This window comes from Emydura macquarii, unplaced genomic scaffold (assembly GCF_026122565.2).
Source record: "Emydura macquarii macquarii isolate MOO-44397 ecotype Brisbane River unplaced genomic scaffold, CSIRO-AGI_Emac_v2 contig_1253, whole genome shotgun sequence".
Classification (NCBI taxonomy): domain Eukaryota; kingdom Metazoa; phylum Chordata; order Testudines; family Chelidae; genus Emydura; species Emydura macquarii.
In genome coordinates this window covers 93,926,047-93,947,534 of record NW_027131390.1, presented here as the reverse complement: position 1 = coordinate 93,947,534, position 21,488 = coordinate 93,926,047, and the positions used below count along the sequence as shown (strand labels likewise).

The following is a 21,488-nucleotide window of genomic DNA, read 5'->3' as shown; positions in this document are numbered from 1 at the left end:
TCCTACTGGCTAGATTAGGTGGCTCCCCCTCAGTGTGATGACTTTTGCAGATCCCCTTCTGTCCTCATGCATTATATATTGAGCCCAGGTTTTTAATGTGGGGGGGTTGTGGTTTCTACTGGGTGGCAAGGCACCTAAAAACAAGGTGGTGTGTTGCTTTGTGGATATATCCCTTGTTCTGCTGAACAAAAATATTCACATTTTAGTTTAATTTACAATATTTAAAATATTTACATTTTTAGCCTATGAATTATGTCAAATCTCAATGTGTGGCTCTGGAGGGGTCCTTTATATACCCATAAAGCAGGAACAGAGGGGGCAGTGGCAGAATGCTTTCCTACCTTGCCCCACCTGTGTACCTAAACTAGAACTGGGGGGGGAGGGACTGTCTCTAAGGTGTGTGCCTAGTTGTATCCCTGTGTCTGATTCTCCTTTTTGCCTCTTTGCTGAAATTGTCAATTGTCTACAATGTGAAAATATAGCATGTTAAGAACGTGTTAACTAACATGTTTCAGCTAGTATGGTTTCAAACATAATTTTGCCCCAAGTAAAATTTAAAAAATTGCTAGCAGGTCATGGTTAACTTGAAAACGTGACTGCACTTGTCCACAGGCTTGCCTTCCTTTTTTTTAAATGGCAGGCACCAAAACTGACATAGGATTCCAGCAGTGTGTGCACCACAGCCAAATACAGAAGTAACATAACCTCTCTATTCTATTCCCACTCAAGATTCCCCCATTTATGTATCCCAGGATTCCGTTAGCTCTTTTGGCCACAATGTTCCATCATGTTTGCCAGATTATCCACCACGATCCCAAATCTTTTTCAGAATCACTGCTTCCCAGGATAGAGCCCTCCATTTTGTAGTTATGATCTACAATCTTTGTTCCTAGATGTATACCTTAACATTCAGCTGTATTAAAATGCATGTTGTTTGCTTGCAGCTTCACAAGCTATCCAGATTCCTCTGAATCAATGACCTCTTCTCTTCATTATTTACCACTCCCCCAATTTTTGTGTCATCTGCAAACTTCATGTGTGATGTTTTTATGTTTTCTTCCAGGTCATTGATAAAAATGTTTAACAGTATAGGGCTAAGAACTGATCCCTGCTGGAAACACCTGCTTGATGATTATTTCCTTTTTTACAATTACATTTTGAGATTTATCAGTTAGCCAGTTTTTAATTCATTTAATGTGGCTGTGATGCTGGCAGGCAGGATGTCAGCTCTTGCCAAGGCTGCAGGCATTAGCTAAGAACTGACACATTCATAGCTGGAGATCAGACAAGTTCAATTACATGTTAGGATATTAGTTTTACAAGAATGTATTTAGTGTTTAAATTCTCTAAAATGTTTGTAAATTGCTACAACTAATCTTATTTGTAATGTCTGTATTCCATACTATAAGGAAATATGTAAGTTTTGCTTTATAAACTTTGAAAATGTTTGCTCTAAACTTTTGAATCAAGATGGGAAATGTGTTCTTCTCCGAACCCCACCCATCCAGAAAAACTATCAAAATCAGATAGGCCATCAAGGAACATCACAATACAAAGGATTGGTTAATGGCCTTATTACACCGTGGGAATGCTATGAGCAAGGAAGCTCGTCCTATGGACTTGAAGGCTGAATGAAGGAAATAAAACATAGGCATAGGAAAATGTTTCATATCTTCGCTGTTTGAACTTTCACAGGGCTAGAGACACTAAACTGAAGCCAGAGATCCCCAGGGGCTACCTTCTGGGTCTGCCCTGAAAGGCACTTTGAATTGATAGATCACTACAACTCTGTCATTCTTAATATTTAGATTGCAATTCATTTGTGTATACATTTGCTTGCTTTAAACTGTAAATAACTTTAGATTGTTTATTAACTAGGAAAAAGAAATAAAGGTTTGTCACAGGATTGACTCAGGCGTTGTCTTTGGTGTAGGATCTAGAGTATCAATTGATCTGGTCTCTTGGGACTGGAAGCAATCTGAATATTGTGTGATTTTTGGTGTAAGTGACCATTTATCACTAAGTCCAGTTTGCCTGGGTGGCAAGATAGACTGGAAAGTCTAAGGGGACATCATGGTAAGACTATTATAGTGAGCCAGGAGTTCACATTTGTTATTGGCTTAGTAAAATCTAATTATAGAAGATACCATCTTTGAGGTGTTTTTGACAGTCTGCCCTGAGGTAGGCATTCATGGTCGTAAACCGCTCCAGACAGCATGACTTGGGCCATGTTAATTTTATAACTTTCTAGTTTTTTTTAACCAAAAGGTTGTATAGTACCATATCAAAATGCCTTATGCAAGTCTAAGTATATTATGTCAACACTATTATCTTTATCAACTAAACTTGTAATCTCATCAGAAAAACTTAATTAATTTGAAGGATCTATTTTCCATAATCTCGTGTTGATTTGCACTAATTACATTACTTTCCTTTAATTCTCTATTCATTGAGTCCTGTATCAGCCTCTTCAATATCTTTTCCCGAATTGATATCAGGCTGACAGGCCTAGAATTATCTGGGTCATCCCATTTACCCATTTTAAAAATTGGCACAACATTAGCTTTCTTCCAATCTTTTGGAACTTTTCCAGTGCACCAAGTCTTACTGAAAATCAACATTTATGCTCCGATGAGCTCATCAGCCAGGTCTCTTAACCTCTAGGGCAGTTGCAGTGTATTTTCAAGTACACATTATATTTGTAATATATTACCCAGTGAAATAGTGTTGTTACTGGATATTGGAAAGTTTCTAAGGTAAAGAATGATATTAATAACTAAGCTCTCATGCCTGGTTCACTGTATTCTTTTTTTAACATAGCAAATTCAATACAGGTTTCTTTTCTCCCCAGTTTGCTGGCAATTTCATACTGTATAAACTTAATATCAGTTATTCTGTAGGAAAAAAACCATGATGAAACAAGGTTTTCTCTTTTTTAAAAATATCACTGGCAACTCATTAGATAACATTCATATAATTACACTTAAGAATGCTGATGCATTTGCATATGCAGTTTCAAAATTTCATAGTATTAAGTTTTCTGTTGGTCTATGTTTGTGCTTGATGGTCAGCTATGGTACCATGTAGTTTCCAGTTGCAGTACATATTAAATGTATTATCGCCAGAGTAATTTTAAGGTTCAATGCTTGTGAGGTGATTGTTTTCTGTTAGGTGTTGAACATCCTCTGCTCCCAGATGAAGCACCTCGCAGAACCTGGCCCATGCTATATACAATAACAGATAAGGTTAGAAAACTCAGTTCCTCCAGTTCAGCCTCTGGCAAAGAGCAGGAGCTTATTTAAAAAAAGCAACAAACCCAAACAAATGTATAATCTACTCTGGTTTTTAACATCTCTGAAGATTCAGCTGCCTTAGCATGCAGTTCATTCCATTGACTAATTGCCCCTATTAAGAATGTTTGTTCTTTTGTCTAACCTGACTTTTTAATTCTTTTTCTTTTAGACTTACTCCTTTAACCAGATTCATATTAATTTTACACAGAAAAATTATCTGCAAATGAAATGAAATGCTTGTGTTTTCTTAGGCTATGCCTACACTGATGGTGGCAAATTTGCTGCCGTTGAATCAATGTATCTGGTTCAATTGAGCATCAGTGAAGACATGCTCAATCGATCCAGAAATCGATCTAATAAAAGCACCTTCCCCAAAAAGCGTAGCGCTGTGTTGACGGGTATGCTTTTCCCGTCGGCACAGCACAGTGCAGACGGCACACTAAAGGGAAGTTATGAAGTTGATGGGAGTTATGCAAGCTACTCTGTGTAGCTTGTATAATACCTGAATTTTGCCGGCACTGTAGACCAGGCTAGGCTTTTAGGTGCATTTTATTACAGAAACATCTATTGACTGCCTATAGTTTAGGATGTTAGCGAGAGTTCATGTGATAAAGATGGGAACTGTTTGATCAGTATGGGAAACTTTCAGAATTAGAAAAATGAAGGCTGATCAGCATCTTTCCTCAAAGCTCTGAAAGAGGTCAGCTCCCAGTGATGTCAGTGGGCGCAGAATAAAGTGCAGGATCAAAATGATAATTACTTATATACTGAGACTGTGATATACTGTTCTAGAGCTTGATCTTGCTATTATTCCACAGCAAAACTCTTGTGGACTTCAATGGGAGTTTTTAGCATGGATTAGTGGCGGGAATGGATTCTAATTAGTCTTTCTAAAAGGAACTATCGCCATTTTCCTTTAGAAGGGCATTTTAACCATTTGTTCAATGTTTTCTTTCTTTCATAGGTCATTGGGGGCGATGTATTGGTGACTGTGGGTCAGGTGGTATTCGGAGTCGAGCAGTGTGGTGTGTCCATGCAGAAGGTTGGACAACCCACCATTCAAACTGTGAACTGAGGGACAAACCTGAAAACCAAAGGAACTGCTTTAAAGTATGTGACTGGCACCTTGAACTCTTTGAGTGGGAAGTTTCAGAATGGCAGATGTGTGTGCTGGTTCCTTTTGCTCACGGGGAAGTCAAACCAAGGACTGCAGACTGTGTGACTGCACAGCACGGGCTACAACACAGAAGTGTACATTGTATTCAGAAACTGAATAGAACTATAGTTGCCAGTGAAATATGTGAATATTTTATACCAAAGCCACCTATAGAACAAGCTTGTCTAATACCTTGTCCACGGGATTGTGTTGTATCAGAATTTTCCAAATGGTCTGAGTGCAACAAAGGCTGTGTGAAGAGTTTACAACACAGAACTCGTTTTATCATCTCTCCTCCGCTCTATGGTGGTTCCAATTGTCCAAACCTTTCTGAATCAAGAATCTGTGATGTTTCTATCTCTTGCTCTCCTGGGGAAGAGGAGTATACTTACAGTCTTCAAGTTGGACCCTGGAGTAAATGCAGGTTGCCTCATCTTAAAGAAGTTAGTTTTGTCGGAAGAACCATGCTGGATTTCAGTTCAGATTCTGTGGAGCGAAGCACATTCAAACTGCAAAGTTACAAACCCCACCACCATTCCAAGCCATGGGAATTAGAGATAGGTTATCAGACAAGACAGGTTAGGTGTACAAGAAGTGATGGGAAAAATGCTATGCTGAGGTAAGGGTGTCTTCACATTTATTTTTTTTTTATTTTGACCAAATAGGTTTGTTTTGTAGAAAGCTGTCAAAATAGCAAGTTCTGCTTGGTAACATGATGCAAGACACAGTTTTGGAGTTTTAAAAACCACATTTTAATGTACTTATTTCCTCATCCTTTCAAAGCCAATGTAAGTGGAATATTTTGCATACTTTTACAATTTGTGACAGTTTACATGCATTTTATGTTTTAATGCTCCTTTTTAGTGCAAGATCTCAACAAATTTTTGTTTGGCCATTAAAGGAAATGGAAGAGTATTTTGCTTTCTTTCTAATGTTAACAATTTCAATTTATATTTTTGCTACAGATACAAATGATTCTTGCACAATATAGTATTACATTTTTTAGACTGCATGTGCCAAACTCTGCCCCAACCTAAACTCCTGGTATTCTCACTGATTACATGGATGTAACTCAGTGACGTATTTTGGCCCAATAACTGTTGAGATATTGATATTTCCAGCAGTGTTGCTTTAGCTAATGAAAGTTCAGTGATGCAATAGTTTTATTTTTATCCAAGTATAATTATGGGCCTCTTTATGCATATGCAACTCTTATTGATGCCAATGATAGGTATATGAGTATACTGGAGATAATACACTCCTATTTCTTTCTTTGATAGCAGTTGTTGACTTCTGTCCCCTTTTATGTTGTCTAATCATTTTTTAGTCCATGTGATATGGATTCCTATCATTTTAATGTCAAGTCTTCCAAAATCTTGCTCTGAATTTTTCAGAACTCAGTGTATTTTCAGTAATCTGTAGCTCCTGGCACCTGCTCACATTCAAATTGGAGAGATAAGGGGTTATTTTATGTTCTATGCTTTGCTTCTATTAATGTCTCTGGCAGTTTTGCACACATACAGAGATGAAATAAACTCTGTAGCCTTTTTCGTATCTGCTTGTATTATATCTGCAGCAAAGTACAGATGTTTTTATTGGTTAGAAGAAGAGTCAGATGTCAGAAACTGCTGGAATAGTTTGTGCTATCTCTGCACAGATGACTAAATATGTAGCCTGATTCTAATCTTGTTTACACCAATTTTACTCTCATTAACTTTAATGGAGCTACTTCTGATTTGTATCTCTGTGACATCAGAATTCGGCTCATGGGCTCTCAAGGTACGTCTACGCTGCATTGTAAACCCAGGTCTGTGGGATCTGGGCTTGTAGACTTGGTGTTGCCAAGCCCATTCTTGAGCGTCCACACTCCATTGTAAACTTGGGCTTATAGTTACTGGACGCTGGCTCACAGCCATGCTAACGTATCCATACTGCACTACTCAGAACTTCTGATTCGGGTCTATGGCTTGAGCTGGGTTCACACTGCAAAATGACAGGGCTTGGACTCGAGTCACAACAGGACTTGGGTTCTGACACCCCTCCATCCCTAACCCCCCTCCCCAAGCAGGATCCTAGGACATGAGTCCTGGGTGCTTGCTGACCCAAGTCCGACTGATTTATGTGTGGATGGAAGGGAGGCTTGGGTCAGACCTGAGTCAGAGCCTGGGCTTGGTGTTCAGTGTAGACATCTCCTCATACACAGTTAATTGACTTCCTGATGATTACCTTGTATGCATGCTTCACCACAGATGATGCATACAAAATTCTGAGTTAAATTACACCATTCTGTGCCACTGAGCAACCATTGGCAGATTCACCCCAAGAGAAGGAAGAGTGTGTTTCCATCACTACGTTCTCTACTCCGGCTTCCACTGTATGGGGGAAAGATACAGATTCAATTTATAGCTGAGGTAGCACAGAGCCCCACTGGCAGAGACTTTAATGTCAGAGGGGACCATCATGATCATCTAGTCTGTCTTTCTGCATATTGCAGGTCATAGAACCTCACCCATCCACTCCTGTAATAGACCTCTAACCTCTGGTTCAGTTACTGAAGTCTTCAAATCATTATTTAAAGACTTCAAGTTACAGAGAATCCACCACTTACCTTAGTGCAAGTGACCCGTGCCCCATGCTGAAGAGGAAGGCAAAATAGCGCTCGAAAAATTCCTTCCCAACCCCCAATATGATGATCAGTTAGACCCTGAGCATGTGGGTAAGAGCCACCAGCTGGACACTTGGGAAAGAATTCTCTGTAGTAACTCAGAGCTCTCCCCATCTAGCATCCCATCACCAGCTGTTGGTGATACTTGCTGTTTGAGGGATGCCATTTCACCTTCTTGCCTAGTGCCTCTCACTTTTTTGGGCTGTGCTAGCCCCTTTTTATAGGGCAGATGTAGCCACTGCAACCTCCTTCTGGCAGACTTGGTTATGCCAGCAGAAATGGAATCTAGCTCGTAATTTATTATTATTGCACAAATAAAATAAGCAATTGATTTGGTAAGGATTACATTATTTTATGGTGCTTGATTATCACATTTCATTATAAGGTTTTTTTTATCCATTTGCTACTGAAAATTGTGCAATTTGGTAGTAGAAACCTACTTCACATGTAGTACTAGAGCTAAAATATCACCACTACAAAATGTCCCAGACAACATACACAATCACTCAGTAATGTCAAACCCATTTCATTGTATGACATATTTGCTAGCTTGCTTTTGAAGAATGGACAAGATCTTGCAGTTCTCTTTACAAGTGAAGCGTCTCTTTACAATAATGATGATATTTTTGGCCACTGACAAAGAAGAGCAAACACATTTGCATATCCCTGAGCAGAGCTTAGCAGGCAGCCAAAAGTCTGTTGTGGAACTGGAAAGAGAAGAATGTTCCTTTTCTTTTTCCTGGCCCAGATTTCGTCTTTGGGGGTGTTGAATAGGTACTGATGAGATACGTCTTATAGATGAGAAAAACTGAAGCAAACGGTAAGTATCACACAATATGTCTGTCCTGAAAACACTCTTGGCACTGAATCATTATTATGATAAATGTACTAAAAATCTCCCTGTGCTCATTAGCCTTATGGCTGCCTAATCATAAAAGAAAAATGCCAGGTAATGAAAGTGGTCAGTTGACTGCCAAAGAGGTAGTTGAGGAAGGTAAATACCTGCTAGTCTGATCTCAAATTCTAGAGTGGTGCAGCACATCTGACTGTATAGTGTTAGCTGGAATGCCTTCCCTATTATTGAAGTTCTTTAATTTGTGTGGTAGTTTGTGCAACCATTACTTACGTTTGCAAGTGGTACCTACTGGAAATACTTATGAGTGCGGATTACACAATCCAGTCCTATGTTTGCAAAGGTGCCTCAGATGGAAATTAAACTTTCCTTTAGACAGTTACAAAGGATGAAACAAATGTGTCCGTAAATAGAAAAAAGTTCTCCTTCTCTGGCCAAAAAATGTATTTTGTTGATCGGGCTACAGACTGCTTTTATGTGTTATAAGGCTGAAGACAGCAGTCATCTCTTGCAGCTGCAGGATTACTGACTGGAATTTATTTTGGCTTTTTAACCAATAAACTTCTGGTTCATCCTAATAGAAATTGCCTGCCTTTTTGAGATGGCTAGCAATGGTATGAAACTTACTTGCCCTCAAACCTGCTTTTATTTTCTCATTGATTGTTAACTAACGCGGCTGAAGCCAGCCAAAAGAACCTCCTTTGCCTAACATAAAGCATCATGTGTGAGAAGGAGGATCCCCTCCATTAGGTATCCATTTTTTAAAAAAATTGCACAGTACAGGGATTCGTTTGACTGTTCCAGCCACAAATGCACAAGCAAAATGCACCTGCCTTGCAAAGAGAAAAACCCTAAGATAGATTTACTTTGTGGGAGTTGAAGGCATTGGAAGGGTAACCAGACCTCAGTCGGCCATGGAAGCAATTCTCATAATTATCTTGTGCCTAAAAGAAGCACTTTGAAATCAAACATACTGTATTCTTTTATTTCAGGAATTTTCTAAAGCATTTCCGTTTCGTTTCTTATCCAGAGTCTGCATAGCGTTTAATTAGAAGCTTCTGAATAATTCACCAGAAATGTGCATGCTGGCACTTCTTGTGTTGGTGTTTTCTGCATCGTCACATCTGAGAGAACCTACAGGAGAGTGGGCGAAGAACTACTCCTTCTGTTGGGTTAGACATCTAAATCAAGGTTTTCAAAAATGAGTGCCTAAAGTTAGGCTCCTAAATCCACATTTAGGTTCCTAAGTAGATCTGGTCTAATTTTCAAAAGCGCTGGGCATGCTAGTTTCCACTGAGTGTACTCAGCACTCTTGAAAATCAGGCCAAACAATTTTAGGAGGCTAAACCTGGATTTAAGAACCTACCTATAGGCACCCATTTTTAAAAATCTTGATCCCAGCTACCACAGTGATCATGACTGTGAGATAAATGCCTGCCTAGATAGAGTCAATAGAATTGTGAGTGGCTTTTAAATTCAAACAGGTCAATGCTTGTGCTGTAGTAATAAGGAACATTTTTGGAAGTGGTCTCAGCCTAGACAGAGCCTTATGTTCAGTTTTTTCCTAAACGATTTTCTCATTCCCATTTTGATCCCTGAGTGAGCTAGGATTGGAATTTGAACCTAGGTCTTCCAAACATCCTTTTCATTTGAGCAGTGAAATTGCATCTTTGCTGACCTGAGTCTGAGGGTCTAACTTAATGGTGATAATTCATAGGTCTAGGCTTTTCTTGTGTGAACTGGCCCCAGATACATCTGCAATACATAAGACGGTGTCTGAGCTTTGTCCAAGAGGACAGAGCATGTTTTTACATTTGGTTTTGGGTGGCATTGCCGCAATCATTTTGGCTTCAGGTTTCTGAACTAACAGATACAAACAGTCAGACTCAAATTCTAGCAGGTTGTTCCACATAGGAATCTGCTGGGGAGATGTGTTATGTGGTAACACTGGCCAGTGTGTTGGCACCTGTATGCATCTATTTTTGACTGCCTTTGCTCACTGAGTGAGCATTAAACTAGCACTATTAAAATGAAAAGGGAGCCCAGTACTTTAACACATTCAGGGCTGTTTACTTGCTTTATGTAACTCACTAGATCCAGTATTTGACCCAGGTACTAATCTCAGTTGCAGCTATGCTCTCCCCAAAATTGAATGGGATTACACAACTGTAGTTAAAGGTTAGTTTTAGCTGACTATTTTTAAAATGTTCACATTAGTTGCCCTCCTAGCCATGTTGAGATCTTGAAATTTCCTAGTATAATCAGATTGGCCAGTAACTTACTTTCATTAGCTCCTTATCTATTAGAAATTAAGAAGGGTTTTTAACAATATGTTGCACACTGTCTTACTAATGTCCTGAGGAATGTATACATGAATTAGTAAAGGGGAAATAAGGCTGTCTAGCCTAATATTACAAAGAATGACTTGCCAATCCATTGTTAAAATGTATTGACATTTTGTACCTGTGCTAATGGTTAAAAGTCATGATGGAGGAGGTTAGTGAACAAGTATTTCACTTCAGATAACTTAGATCCCAACACCTATTACATCTAAAATTAAACATTGTTATGGAGTTTTCATCCTATACTCCATTGGACAACAGAGAACTATCTTATAGTGTTGTCTATGCTTTCCATTCAGATTTTTATACCACAATCATCTTGACATCTGAGTGCCTCATTTTGCATGTTTAGCTAATTTACGGTCTTTGCTTAGGATAAAAATCTGTAGCACTTTTAATGTTTCTATACATTAACTAATTCACCCTCACAACACCCCAGAGGTAAGGAAGTAGCTTCCTGATTTTCTGGGTAAAGAAACTGATACACAGATGTGTTGCTTTTAAACAATTTCAAAGGTGGGTACTTAAATTTAGGCACGTAAAGCCCTATTTGGGCTGTAAATAAAGACCCGATCCAATTCAATAAAATCAGTTGGAATTTTTCTGTTGACTTCAGTGGGAGCTGGATCAGCCCTTAAGCGCCTTATTTTCATATGCTGAGCATCCACCATGACAAAGCTTTTATTGACATTTGTGGGACCTGGATTTGTCCCTATTGTGGCCAGAACTCTTCCAAACTTTATCTCCTCAGGATGGCAACTATGCAGCTGATCTTGAATGCTTTTAAATTATCTTATGTATTACTGGAGCCCTGTTGACAGTTTGATGCCCCGCCCTACATGAGGGCCTGGGCTTAAAGACTCACTGCTGCTCTACCCTGCTGGAGGGTTGGAGCCTTGCAGACTGTTAATTCCCCCTGTTGACACTGTCATTCTAGGACTGTGTAACAGAGATGCATGGCCTCCCTCGGAGATTGGGTATGTTGGCAGAAAGAATGTTAACAAAGAGCCAGCATCCAACCTCCCTCTACTTCCCCCCCAGCATTGAACCACTCCACCAAAGATCCCAGACTATATGCTCCTCCTGTACCTCTGCTTGTCTCCTTCTCCAACCACCATCTCTTCTTTTTCCCTCCCATTCTACTTCCTGTTTTGTGGTTTGTGCTGGGCCACCAAGCCACCACCTTCTCCTTATTCCTCCTCGAGACTACTTTTACTGGCACACACACAAGAGATGAATTATATATTTTTTTAAAATAAAATTGTCCACCATGCATTGCTGAGTAACTATATAATCCTACTTGTATTACGATATCACCTAGAAACCACCACCGCATTGTACAAACCTATATAACAAAGAGAAGGTCCCTGCCCTAAAGAGCTTGTAATCTAAATAGCTATTGATGTAACTCTTGTCCTCCCTCTCACAAACCCTCCTTTCAGCTTTCTTTCCCCTTAGTTGTCACATGTCTGATATTGGTCTATAAAGTTTCCAGGACAAGAGTCATGTCGTTTGCATACTGTCAGGCACCTAGGACGTTTTAGTACGGAAGACTCATGTAAAAGGATAATTTTTATGCTAGTTTTATAAAGTATCTAGTTTCTAGCCAAGAGCTTTGAATAAAAGTATGTGCCCTGATGTATCTTTCATACCAGTAGGCCATGGTCAGTTTCACTGTGTTAGTAAGTAAAAATAGATTCGATAACTGATCCCTTGGCACCAACAGTCTGGATTTCCCACATTTAAGAGCTATAGCTTTTCTCTTTGCATTTGGTAAAATCCTGATGGAGCAATCAGGCTGAAAAAGAATAAAACTACAAAGGAAAAAGAAGCCTCCACTTAGCTGAGCTACATTTATAATAGTTTCATACCACCCTTGCAAATTAGTTATTGACATTTACAAGTCTGGGCAAATACCTACTTAATGTTTCTTTTCCCTGGGACACTCTATCCCAGATAGTTTTCTTTCCCTGTTGGCTCCATCTTCTCCACCCCTCTTTCCATTTTCTTGGTGTCTGTGTCTCTGGTGAAACCCCTACCTGTAAATCATTACATTCTCTCTCATTTTACCCCTGTGTGGCAGATTGCCCCAGGCCTCCTGCCTTTCTGGGTCCTCTGGGTGGTCTCTCCCCCTTCAGAACAAAAGGAGTTGCAGGCTTCACCCGGTGCAATCACCCATGCTTGTTTATTTACAGTGTACAGATGCAAACCCCACTCCCAAACCAGGCCCACTTGGCCCCGGGCTACTCACCCTTCCTTGGCCAAGAGGCTAACAGGGCTCCAGCCCTCCTCCCTGGCCATGCCTCCCTGAGGTGTCTCTTTAGCTGCTTATATAGCCCCTGCGACCCCCAGCTCCCTCGCTGCCCCCCCCCTCGGCCCACTAGGGGGACAGCTGGTCCCACTTGCCTCATTAGGCAGGGCTCTGGTGTGCTCTAATCAGCATATTCAGCTGTGGGTTTCCTCTCTGCTGTCTGGGTCCTGCTGGCCCACTTTATCTCAGCCTAGGCAGCTCTGTTGGGGGGTGGCAGAGGCACTGAGAGGCTAATCACCCTCAACTCTACCACATCCTCCAAATTTCCCATTGCACCCAGGTACTATGGGATTTTCTTCTTCTATTCCGGAGGGCCATTGATCGCCCTTTGGCTGAATTGCAGATGGCTGTGGAGGAGGAGTGGGGTGGAGCAGAAGTGGTTGTCTTCTGCAAGTTCTCTCTTGTAGCTCTACTAAATGCCATTGAGCAGAAGAAAAAGGGAAATTGGTCAGGCAGCTGCCTGCATATGTGTGCTCCTGTAGCCAGCATTGGGATATTTAATCAGAGAGGCAGAATAGACTTGTGGGTTGTTTGTTTACTATAAGAAGTTTCTTGCCTGAAGTAACCCAGCATGTGTATTTTTTAAAAGTTTCAATGCTGTATTTCAGGGATTATTTGCTTTTGTTTTTTGTTGAGGTATTCTTTGTCATGCTAACATAAGGCTGTCTGCAGCTGTAAACTCTTAAGGCCTGCTTCTCCACTGTCTTTTACCTTGCATAATGATGCTTACTTCTGTAAAGTGAGCAAGCACTTTACACTCATTTTGTGCAGGTATAAATGACAAAAGGAGCAAATAGTGGAGAAACATATCCATAGAATGCTGCTGCAAAATTCCAGGAGCTTTTTGCTTTAATCTTGCTTTGGAAACACACTATGGATATAGAAAAGTTCCAGAGGGGTAGTGATGTTAGTCTGTATTCAGCAAAAACAATGAGTCCTGTGGCACTTTAAAGACCAACAAATTTAATTTCTGCAGGCATAAGCTTTTGTGGGCTGCAACCCACTTCGTCAGATGCAAGAAACAGAAATCAGCTGGGGGAGTGTGTGTGTGTGTGTGTGTGTGTGTGCGTGCGCACACACACATCCAAGGGTAAGGAACAACAATGGGGAGAGTAGGTGTTAGCAAGGTCCATTCAGTTAGAGTAGATGAGGCCTATTCACAACCATTGATTAGAAGGTGAGGATGTGTGAACAGTGACAATTACTACTTGTGATGAGAGAACCATTCCAGTCCCTATTCAGACCCAGTTTGATTGTGTCAAGTTTGTATATGAGTTCCAGCTCTGCAGTTTCTCGCTGAAGTCCGTTTCTGAAGCTTTTTTGTAGAATTATGGCAATTTTCAAGTCAGCTACAGAGTGTCCTAGGAGATTGAAGTGCTCTCCGACTGGTTTATGGATGTTACCATTTTTTATGTCTGATTTGTGTCCATTTATTCTTTTGCATAGTGACAGTCTGGTTTGGCCAATGTACATGGCAGAGGGGCATTACTGGCACACGATGGCATATATTACATTAGTAGATGTGCTGGTGAATGAGCTCCTTATGGTGTGGCTGATGCATATAGAAATATTAATGTAGCGATTTTAATTTAGTCAAGAGAAGGCAGAGCCTGAATTTCTGCTATTAGAACTAATACATTTTTGGTTAGAACCTCACTCCAATTCTTGGTGTGATCCCAGAATCACAGGGTTAAAAATTGCATTTTATTGTTTCATCCTAAAGATGTTGAGCTCCCTCCAGTCTCTCAGAGAAGAGTTGTTCAGCAGGAACTATTTCAGCACCTGGCTCAACTGGGCCCTTGGGTATCCAACAGAAAGAATGTGGTGACATGAACGGTTTATAGTGACAGCAGTTCTGCAATGTTCTGGGTTTACTTTTTGTTCTGTATAGTCTGTGAAGTACTGGCTTGATCCAGCTCATAAAAAGAAACTTGCAGAATATTTCCTCGTTGTACTGCTTTTGGAATCTATTCTAATTTAGGGGATGAGCTGGACGTATATTATACAAGATATTTTATCATGAAAAATCTCAATAAAATCTTTCCTAAAACATGGCAAGTTAATTGTGATATTGCACCTGATTCTTCTCTTGCTTACATCACTTTTGCCCTGGTACAACTCCATTAATTTAGCTGACATTACTATGGATTTGCACTGGTGGAAGTGAGATTAGAACCTGGCTCATAGTATGTAATATTTTTGGGGAGGTCGGAGGAGGTGAGGGGGAACCGTAGAAAAATTAAAATCCAGCAATAAACAAGAATTCCTCAGCTTTTTACTATTTTCTCATCACAGCCTTTGTATGCAAGAAACCATCCCACTGACCTTTCAGTCATGTGTCATGCCTAAAGACTGTGAAACGTCTGATTGGTCTGCATGGAGCACCTGCTCAAAGACTTGTCACTCGGGGGATCTCTCACCAGGATTCCGAAGCAGACACAGGAGCATTAAGAACATTGCAGTAGGCACTGGGAAGGAGTGCCCTGAGTTAGAAGAGAAGGAGGCCTGCAACCTAGGAGGAAAAGAACTTCTGAATCCATGCCCCAGGTATATTACATGCTTTCATCAGCACTTTTTTTCAAATGGAATGTAAAGCGCAGTTTGCATATTTGTTGGGAACAAGCAAAGCTCTTTGGTAAGGAAAGTCAAATTTATTCCTGTATCTCCATGCCCCCTCCCCTTATTTTAGCCAAAGAGTTAGTGGTTCCAAGTTTTTGGGTTGTTTTTTTTTAAAACACATACATATGAATTTATTCCTGTATTAGTAGCTGGTTGTGTTGATTTGCATCTGGAGGAGTGTGTGCTGGGCGATTTGTATTGATTTGTGTGGGAGGCAGCTGGGCTCATGGCTGTGGCAGCTGGACCAAGTAATCCACCATCTGAAATTGTTGCATGAAATTTACCTGGAGAGTGAGAATGGTGATTGGTTGGGTTACTTCTGATATCACAATGGTGTAGGATTCGTGGAATGGCACAGATATATGTCTTACTGTTGCATGGCTATAATTTGTAAAAGTCAAAATGATGGAGAATGTAGAAATTGGATGGTAACAGACTGTGAATCACAGCGATGATTGAACCCTGGTGATATTCTGAACAGGAAGCGCGCTCAACCATGCCTCTAGGCACTTCCATCGCATCGCACTGACTCAGACATTTAGGCGTCAGAGTGACACAGACAGTGACAATCCTGGAATCTTATTACATAGACTCCTGAAGAAAATCCTTACGCTGCTGTGCCCCACGGCCCAGCTATACTACATGGAAAGCTCAACAGAATGTGTCCCGCTCCGGGGCTGCTGTTCAGTTGCTGCACAAAGGCCGGAGCTAGGAGCAGAATCTGTGGTTTTGTGCATGAGGAAAGGGAGCTCCTGTGCATACACAGAGCATCCCTGACTTCATGAAGGTGGGGGAAGGTGTCCATGGTTGTCTGTCAATTGGCTGTTGAAAACCTTAAAGGATCCACAACAGGCAAACAGCACTGAAGCACTGGAAGCTCATCATAGATGACTATTTCTTCTCTCCACACAGAAAAGAACATCCTTATGTGTAAATAGGGGCCAGTTGGAGGGAACACCCTGGCTTTGACCTTTAACCAAGCCCCTCCCACAAGGAAACACTTTGTCCCCACTCGTCCTGACTCTGGGATCTGTGAAGAGTTAATCAGGGAGCTCATTTCCAGCTGATTCTGCAGGTCCTGACCATGGTGCTGCTCTGCACCTCTGTGATCAGGCTACTGTGTAGGGCCCCTGGTTTGCTCCAGTAAAAGGCTAATATGTTCCTTACTTCTCCATGTGTTAGGGTCTGGGATTGCATTTAACAGCAAACTTACTCATGGTGCCAAGTAATGAGTTTGGAACCTCACTATTCGTTGCCAAAAAGCCTTTGGAGAAAAAAAAATCCTCAGCAAGATGCACATCCTCTTGGAAAGGAGAAACCAGTACAAGTGTCATTAGTGTGATCGCAAATGAGTTCCTTGAAAGTCAGCCTATTGCTGATTCTCTTGGTGCCCCCAACTAGCAGCAGGAGAGAGGGAATTTAAAACAAAAAAATTGGTTGTCTGATTAGATCCAACAAAAAAGCTCGTGTACTGATTTTTACTCTTCCACCTAAATGCATCTCAATTTCAAAGACAAAAGAATGAGAGATTGTCCTGCTAATTTTATGCTCTGTATACAGTTGTTTCAGTTGATATCTGATTGAAATACACTAACTGCTGGTTAATGAGGCAGTGAAGAGAGGTGTGTCTGCAGCCTAGTTTCCCATCCCTGCCATTTTTTGACCCTGATGAATTAGAGCACAAGATTGTGACAGTTATGCCACAGCTCAGCATAGATGGTGGTGTGGAGCACTAGGAAGAATACCAGAGACTGGGCCCCATGCTTGTGCCTCATGCAGCTCTCCCAGTGCTACTCCTTGTGCTCGGAGAGGGTTGTGCATGCTCTGCTTTACCGACTAAGATGGAGCAGATTGTTCTCGGGGTATACCAGCTCTGCACCATGGGTCATTGTGTGTGTGGGATTCTCATGACCCCAGAAACTCTCAGCCCCTTCCCACCCATCCCAACCTGCTTTTTGGTATCCTGCTCCCACAGTCCTTACGCACCCTGGAGCCCAGGGACTACTATTGGCAGCAGTCCCTCTAGCAACTGTGTAGAGCACCCTTGCATGTTAGCACAAAATTCACTCATGATCTGGCCCAGAGTGATGAAATAGGATTTTAGGTTGTTATACCCAATAGGGCAAACATTCTGCAAACAATCCACAGTGCTTAGCTAGTCATGATTTATGGGGACTAGATGCCCCGCAGGACTGGAAGTAGGCTATGAAGTTATTGAACAATGGCTGGAGGGTGTTGTGGTGAAGCTTGTGATAGATTTCATTTCTAGAAGCCTTTCCTTTGACAAGGAAATCTAACCAATTGGAAAGCAAAGAACGCTACAATAGCACTGTATACTTTGCAGACTGCATGTCTAAATGTTGAGCCTACATACGTCATCTGCAGTCAGTAAAAGATGTTTTATCTCCACACTACAACCTACAGACTGTTGATGTGGTGGTTATCTTTTTATAAACACTGCTGGAAATTCTCAGAAAAGGAGGAGGACAATTTGGCAGGATGCGAGTCCTTCATACTAGAAGCTGGTACCTCACAGTTGTAGAATAACGTGGCATTATTGCCTGAGATATAACTCCAAGGGCCTTTGGGGCTAGGCATGGCATCTACTGTTGAGGAGAATGGCATGCTATTTCTCCTCAATGTCAATGTAATACCTAGAGAGAGAGTATATATCTTTCTTACCATTGGGCCACAGGTAGCCTGTCCATTGCATTGCTGGGGTGAAGGTAGATCTCTGTTAGGGAATAAGTATACAATTTCGGTTTGTGTAAGTATTTAGGCCTGAGTATCTGCCTGAGATGGTATTCTGGGCCTGCTTTTGTGGCCTGTTTGCCTGCCTGAAAGCTAAGGTCTTCAAGATACACATGTAAGCAAAGAACAAAGACAGTGTGTGTTCTTTTTGCCTACCCAAAATCAGATGGGTTTTCTTTATTATTGTGGAAAAGATAAGTGATGTAGTTCAAATGTTTCGAGGGATGGGGGGGTTGATATATGAATGCACAAATGAAGGAAAGTTCTGACTCCTCTTCAAGACAGATGTCAGAGCAAGGCCAAGCAACTGGCTGGGAAAATGCAAGTGGGGCGTGAAGAGAGGCATGAGAAAGAAATACTATAGGGCCATAAAGTGACCATGGTCAAGACGTAACCCAGCTCCCTGTCCCTCCCATGTGGTACAAAGGGGGGTTATGCTAAAGCCCCCAGACCTCCCCAAAACAGAACATGACCATATATTGGAAATGATGGTACAGGGGAGAGAGGGTTACAGATATAATTAAGGTTATCAAAGAAGGAGAAGAGAAGGGAAGAGGAGGCTTCGTTGGGGTACGGAACCATGGGTAGGGAAAGAAGGAGTTCTACAGGCATATAGAGCTATGATTGGGGGAGGCGGGGGAGGAAACTCTATCAGCGTATAGATGAATAAGCCCAATTGGTGTGAAAGGCTTGGAGGTATGATTATGGTTTTAAGTTTGTCAGTGTAACCCCCAAAAAACCCATCATGGAGTGCCTACAGATTGGACTCTGGACTGTTGCTCTTCGGTGAACTATGTCTGGGAACTGAGAGGGGACAGGGCGGGTGAGCCCTAACAACTTCCATCCTTTCTTTCCTTCTCTTACAGAAAGAGGATAAGTTCAGAGAACCCAGGTCCAGGTTTGGAAGCTTAAAGCTTCCTCTTGCATTTGAAAGGCCTAATCACGTCTTCTAATATGAACTTCATTTTGAGGATGGACTTTTAGTCTTACTATCTATACAGGGATATTTTGCCTCTACTTCCCTCGTTCCTAAGAAACATACAATCTGTCTGCTTCTGGTTTAATTTGCTTTAACATAGATAGTTCTTCCCATAAACTCTACCCTTTGCCCAACGAAGCTTCTCATGGGGACCATTCCCTTATGAAGCTCTCCATGCCTGCAGAAGAAGGAACAAAGGAAGAGTATGCATCGTACATGCTGTGTACTGCAGCCTGTGCTTCAACCCAAGAGAAGGAAAGAAACATCCCAAGAGCTAAACACTTGAACTGGTTTGACTCCATCCAGCAGAGGGCAGTGGTAAACCTTATGTACATCCCCATCACTCTAATTAAGGCGAAGTTTGGAGGAAAGAACTCACTACCATCTGCTCCAGAAAACTAGTTCTTCTAAAGAGAATTTATGGTAAGACCATTATAAGTTATAGTCCCCAGTTTCCATACATGCCCATGGACACTAAAATTATGACTAAAGTATGAAGAGTTTTTCACTTTACAGTTAAAATTTAAAATAACTTCCTAAAATCAATAGTTTAAATGCAATAAGGAAAATAAAGCAGTGTAAGTTTTATGAAGCTTGGTGTGTACTTTCTGTTTTGCTGTTAGTTATTCAGACCTTGAGTTTTTTCTCAAGTGTTTGGCAAATTTAAACAGGAGATGATTCTTCTTTCATTTACCTGGTGTGAATCAGGAATAATTCAATTAAAGTGAATACAGTAATGTAAAACTGTTGTATGTACAAAGAGAAACAATCCTGTAGGCTAAAGAGACCAAGAGGTTTGCAGGGCCTGATGAAATTTACCCTGAAGTACTAGCTGAAGCAATCTTTGACCCTTTAGTGTTTATCTTTAAGAACTCATGGACGACAGGTGAGGTCCCAGAGACTAGAGAAGGGCAAACATAGTACCTCTCTCTAAAAGGGGGAACAATGAGGACCCAGGGAATTATAGACCAGTCAGCCTAACTTCAGTACCTAGAAAGTTACTGGAACAAACTGTTAAATAATCAGTTTATAAGCACCTAGAGGCAAATAAGGTTACAAGTAATAGCCATCATGGATTTGTCAGGAACAAATCATGCCAAACCAACCTAATTTCTGTTTTGGAAAGATAACCAGCTTGGTGGATAAGGGGAAAGCAGTAGACATGATATATCTGGACTTTAATAAAGTTTTTACATAATATCACATGATATTTGCATAAGCAAGCTAATGAAATGTGGCCTAGATGAAATTACTATAAGGTGGCTGCACAACTGGGTAAAAAACCGTATTCAGAGTAGTTATCAATAGTTTGCTGTCAGACTGAGAGGATGTATCAAGTGGGATCTCTCCTAGGTCTGGTGCTATTCAATTTTTCATTAACAAGTTAGATAAAGATGTAGAAAGTACAATTATAGACTTTGCAGGTGACAACAAGCTGGGAGGGATTGCAAGCACTTTGGAGGACAGGCTTAGAATTAGAAATAATCTTGATACATTGGAGAAGTGCTTTGAAATCAATAAGATGAAATTCAGTAAAGACAAGTGCAAAGTATTCTTGGGAAAATCAAATCAAATGGAGAAATATAAAAAGGGGGAACAACTAGACTATGCAACAGTACTGCAGAAAAGGCTCTAGGGATTACAGTGCATCACAAATTGAATATGAATAAACAATGTGATGCTGTTACAAAGAAGGCTAATATCATTCTGAGGTATATTAACAGGAGCATCATATGTAAGACAATGGGTGGTAATTATTCCGCTCTACTTGGCATTGGCGAGGCTTCAGCTGGAGTACTGTATCCAGTTTTAGGCACAATTTAACAAAGATGTTAAAGAGAAACCTCTTTGCCTTGTTGGCAAGTCAAAGCTTTCTAAAAATTAAAAGTATTTGGAAATAATAAGAAACTTTTAAGAGCTGCTCTTTTATTTTTAGAGGTCCTGGGACATGGCTGAGACCTGAATGTGAAGGTGTTATATTATGAATTATGCCCATTTCATGTCCTAATTAAAGGTAGAAAATCCTTTTTAGAGGTGTTACTACTTACACAGAAGTGTACCAATTTGTCACAAATAGGCTGCTTCTCTTTCACTCTGGTAGGCAGTAGTGTAATCACTGACTAGCTCTTTGAATTGGGGGTGATGTTAGAGCTCTAGAGGACAATGTCCTGGCTAACATTCTTCAGACAATAGACCTAATTATTCTTGGACATACAGAAACTTGATGTGGAGGGTTCACTTGCTTCTCTCAAATGCGGACTAAGACATGGTGAAACATGCCTTTTTCAGCTCCAGATAGGACTATTATAACTCCTTGTACCTGGGCTTTAGTGCAACTGCTTGAAAGTCAAGAAGGTACAGCACAGAGCAGCATACTTCATTACTAACAAAGACCAGCATAGGCACATGGTTGTGCTTCCTGAACTCCACTGGCTCTCCTTCGGCTCATGAGCAGAGTTCCTGGTCATAATCTACAAGTTTATGGTCTTAATGGACTGAGACCTACCTACCTCAGAGAT

The 21,488-nt window shown here is 40.9% G+C and overlaps 1 protein-coding gene across 1 annotated transcript in view; it reads left to right on the top strand.

Moving 5' to 3' along the window:
• THSD7B (thrombospondin type 1 domain containing 7B) overlaps window positions 1–21,488 on the top strand; it is a 461,283-nt gene that overhangs the window by 167,273 nt on the left and 272,522 nt on the right. Inside the window, exons 5-6 of the mRNA XM_067549515.1 lie at window positions 4,258–5,068; window positions 14,916–15,167. Of these exons, the coding sequence (XP_067405616.1) occupies window positions 4,258–5,068; window positions 14,916–15,167 (1,063 nt within the window). The remainder of the gene's footprint in view (window positions 1–4,257; window positions 5,069–14,915; window positions 15,168–21,488) is intronic.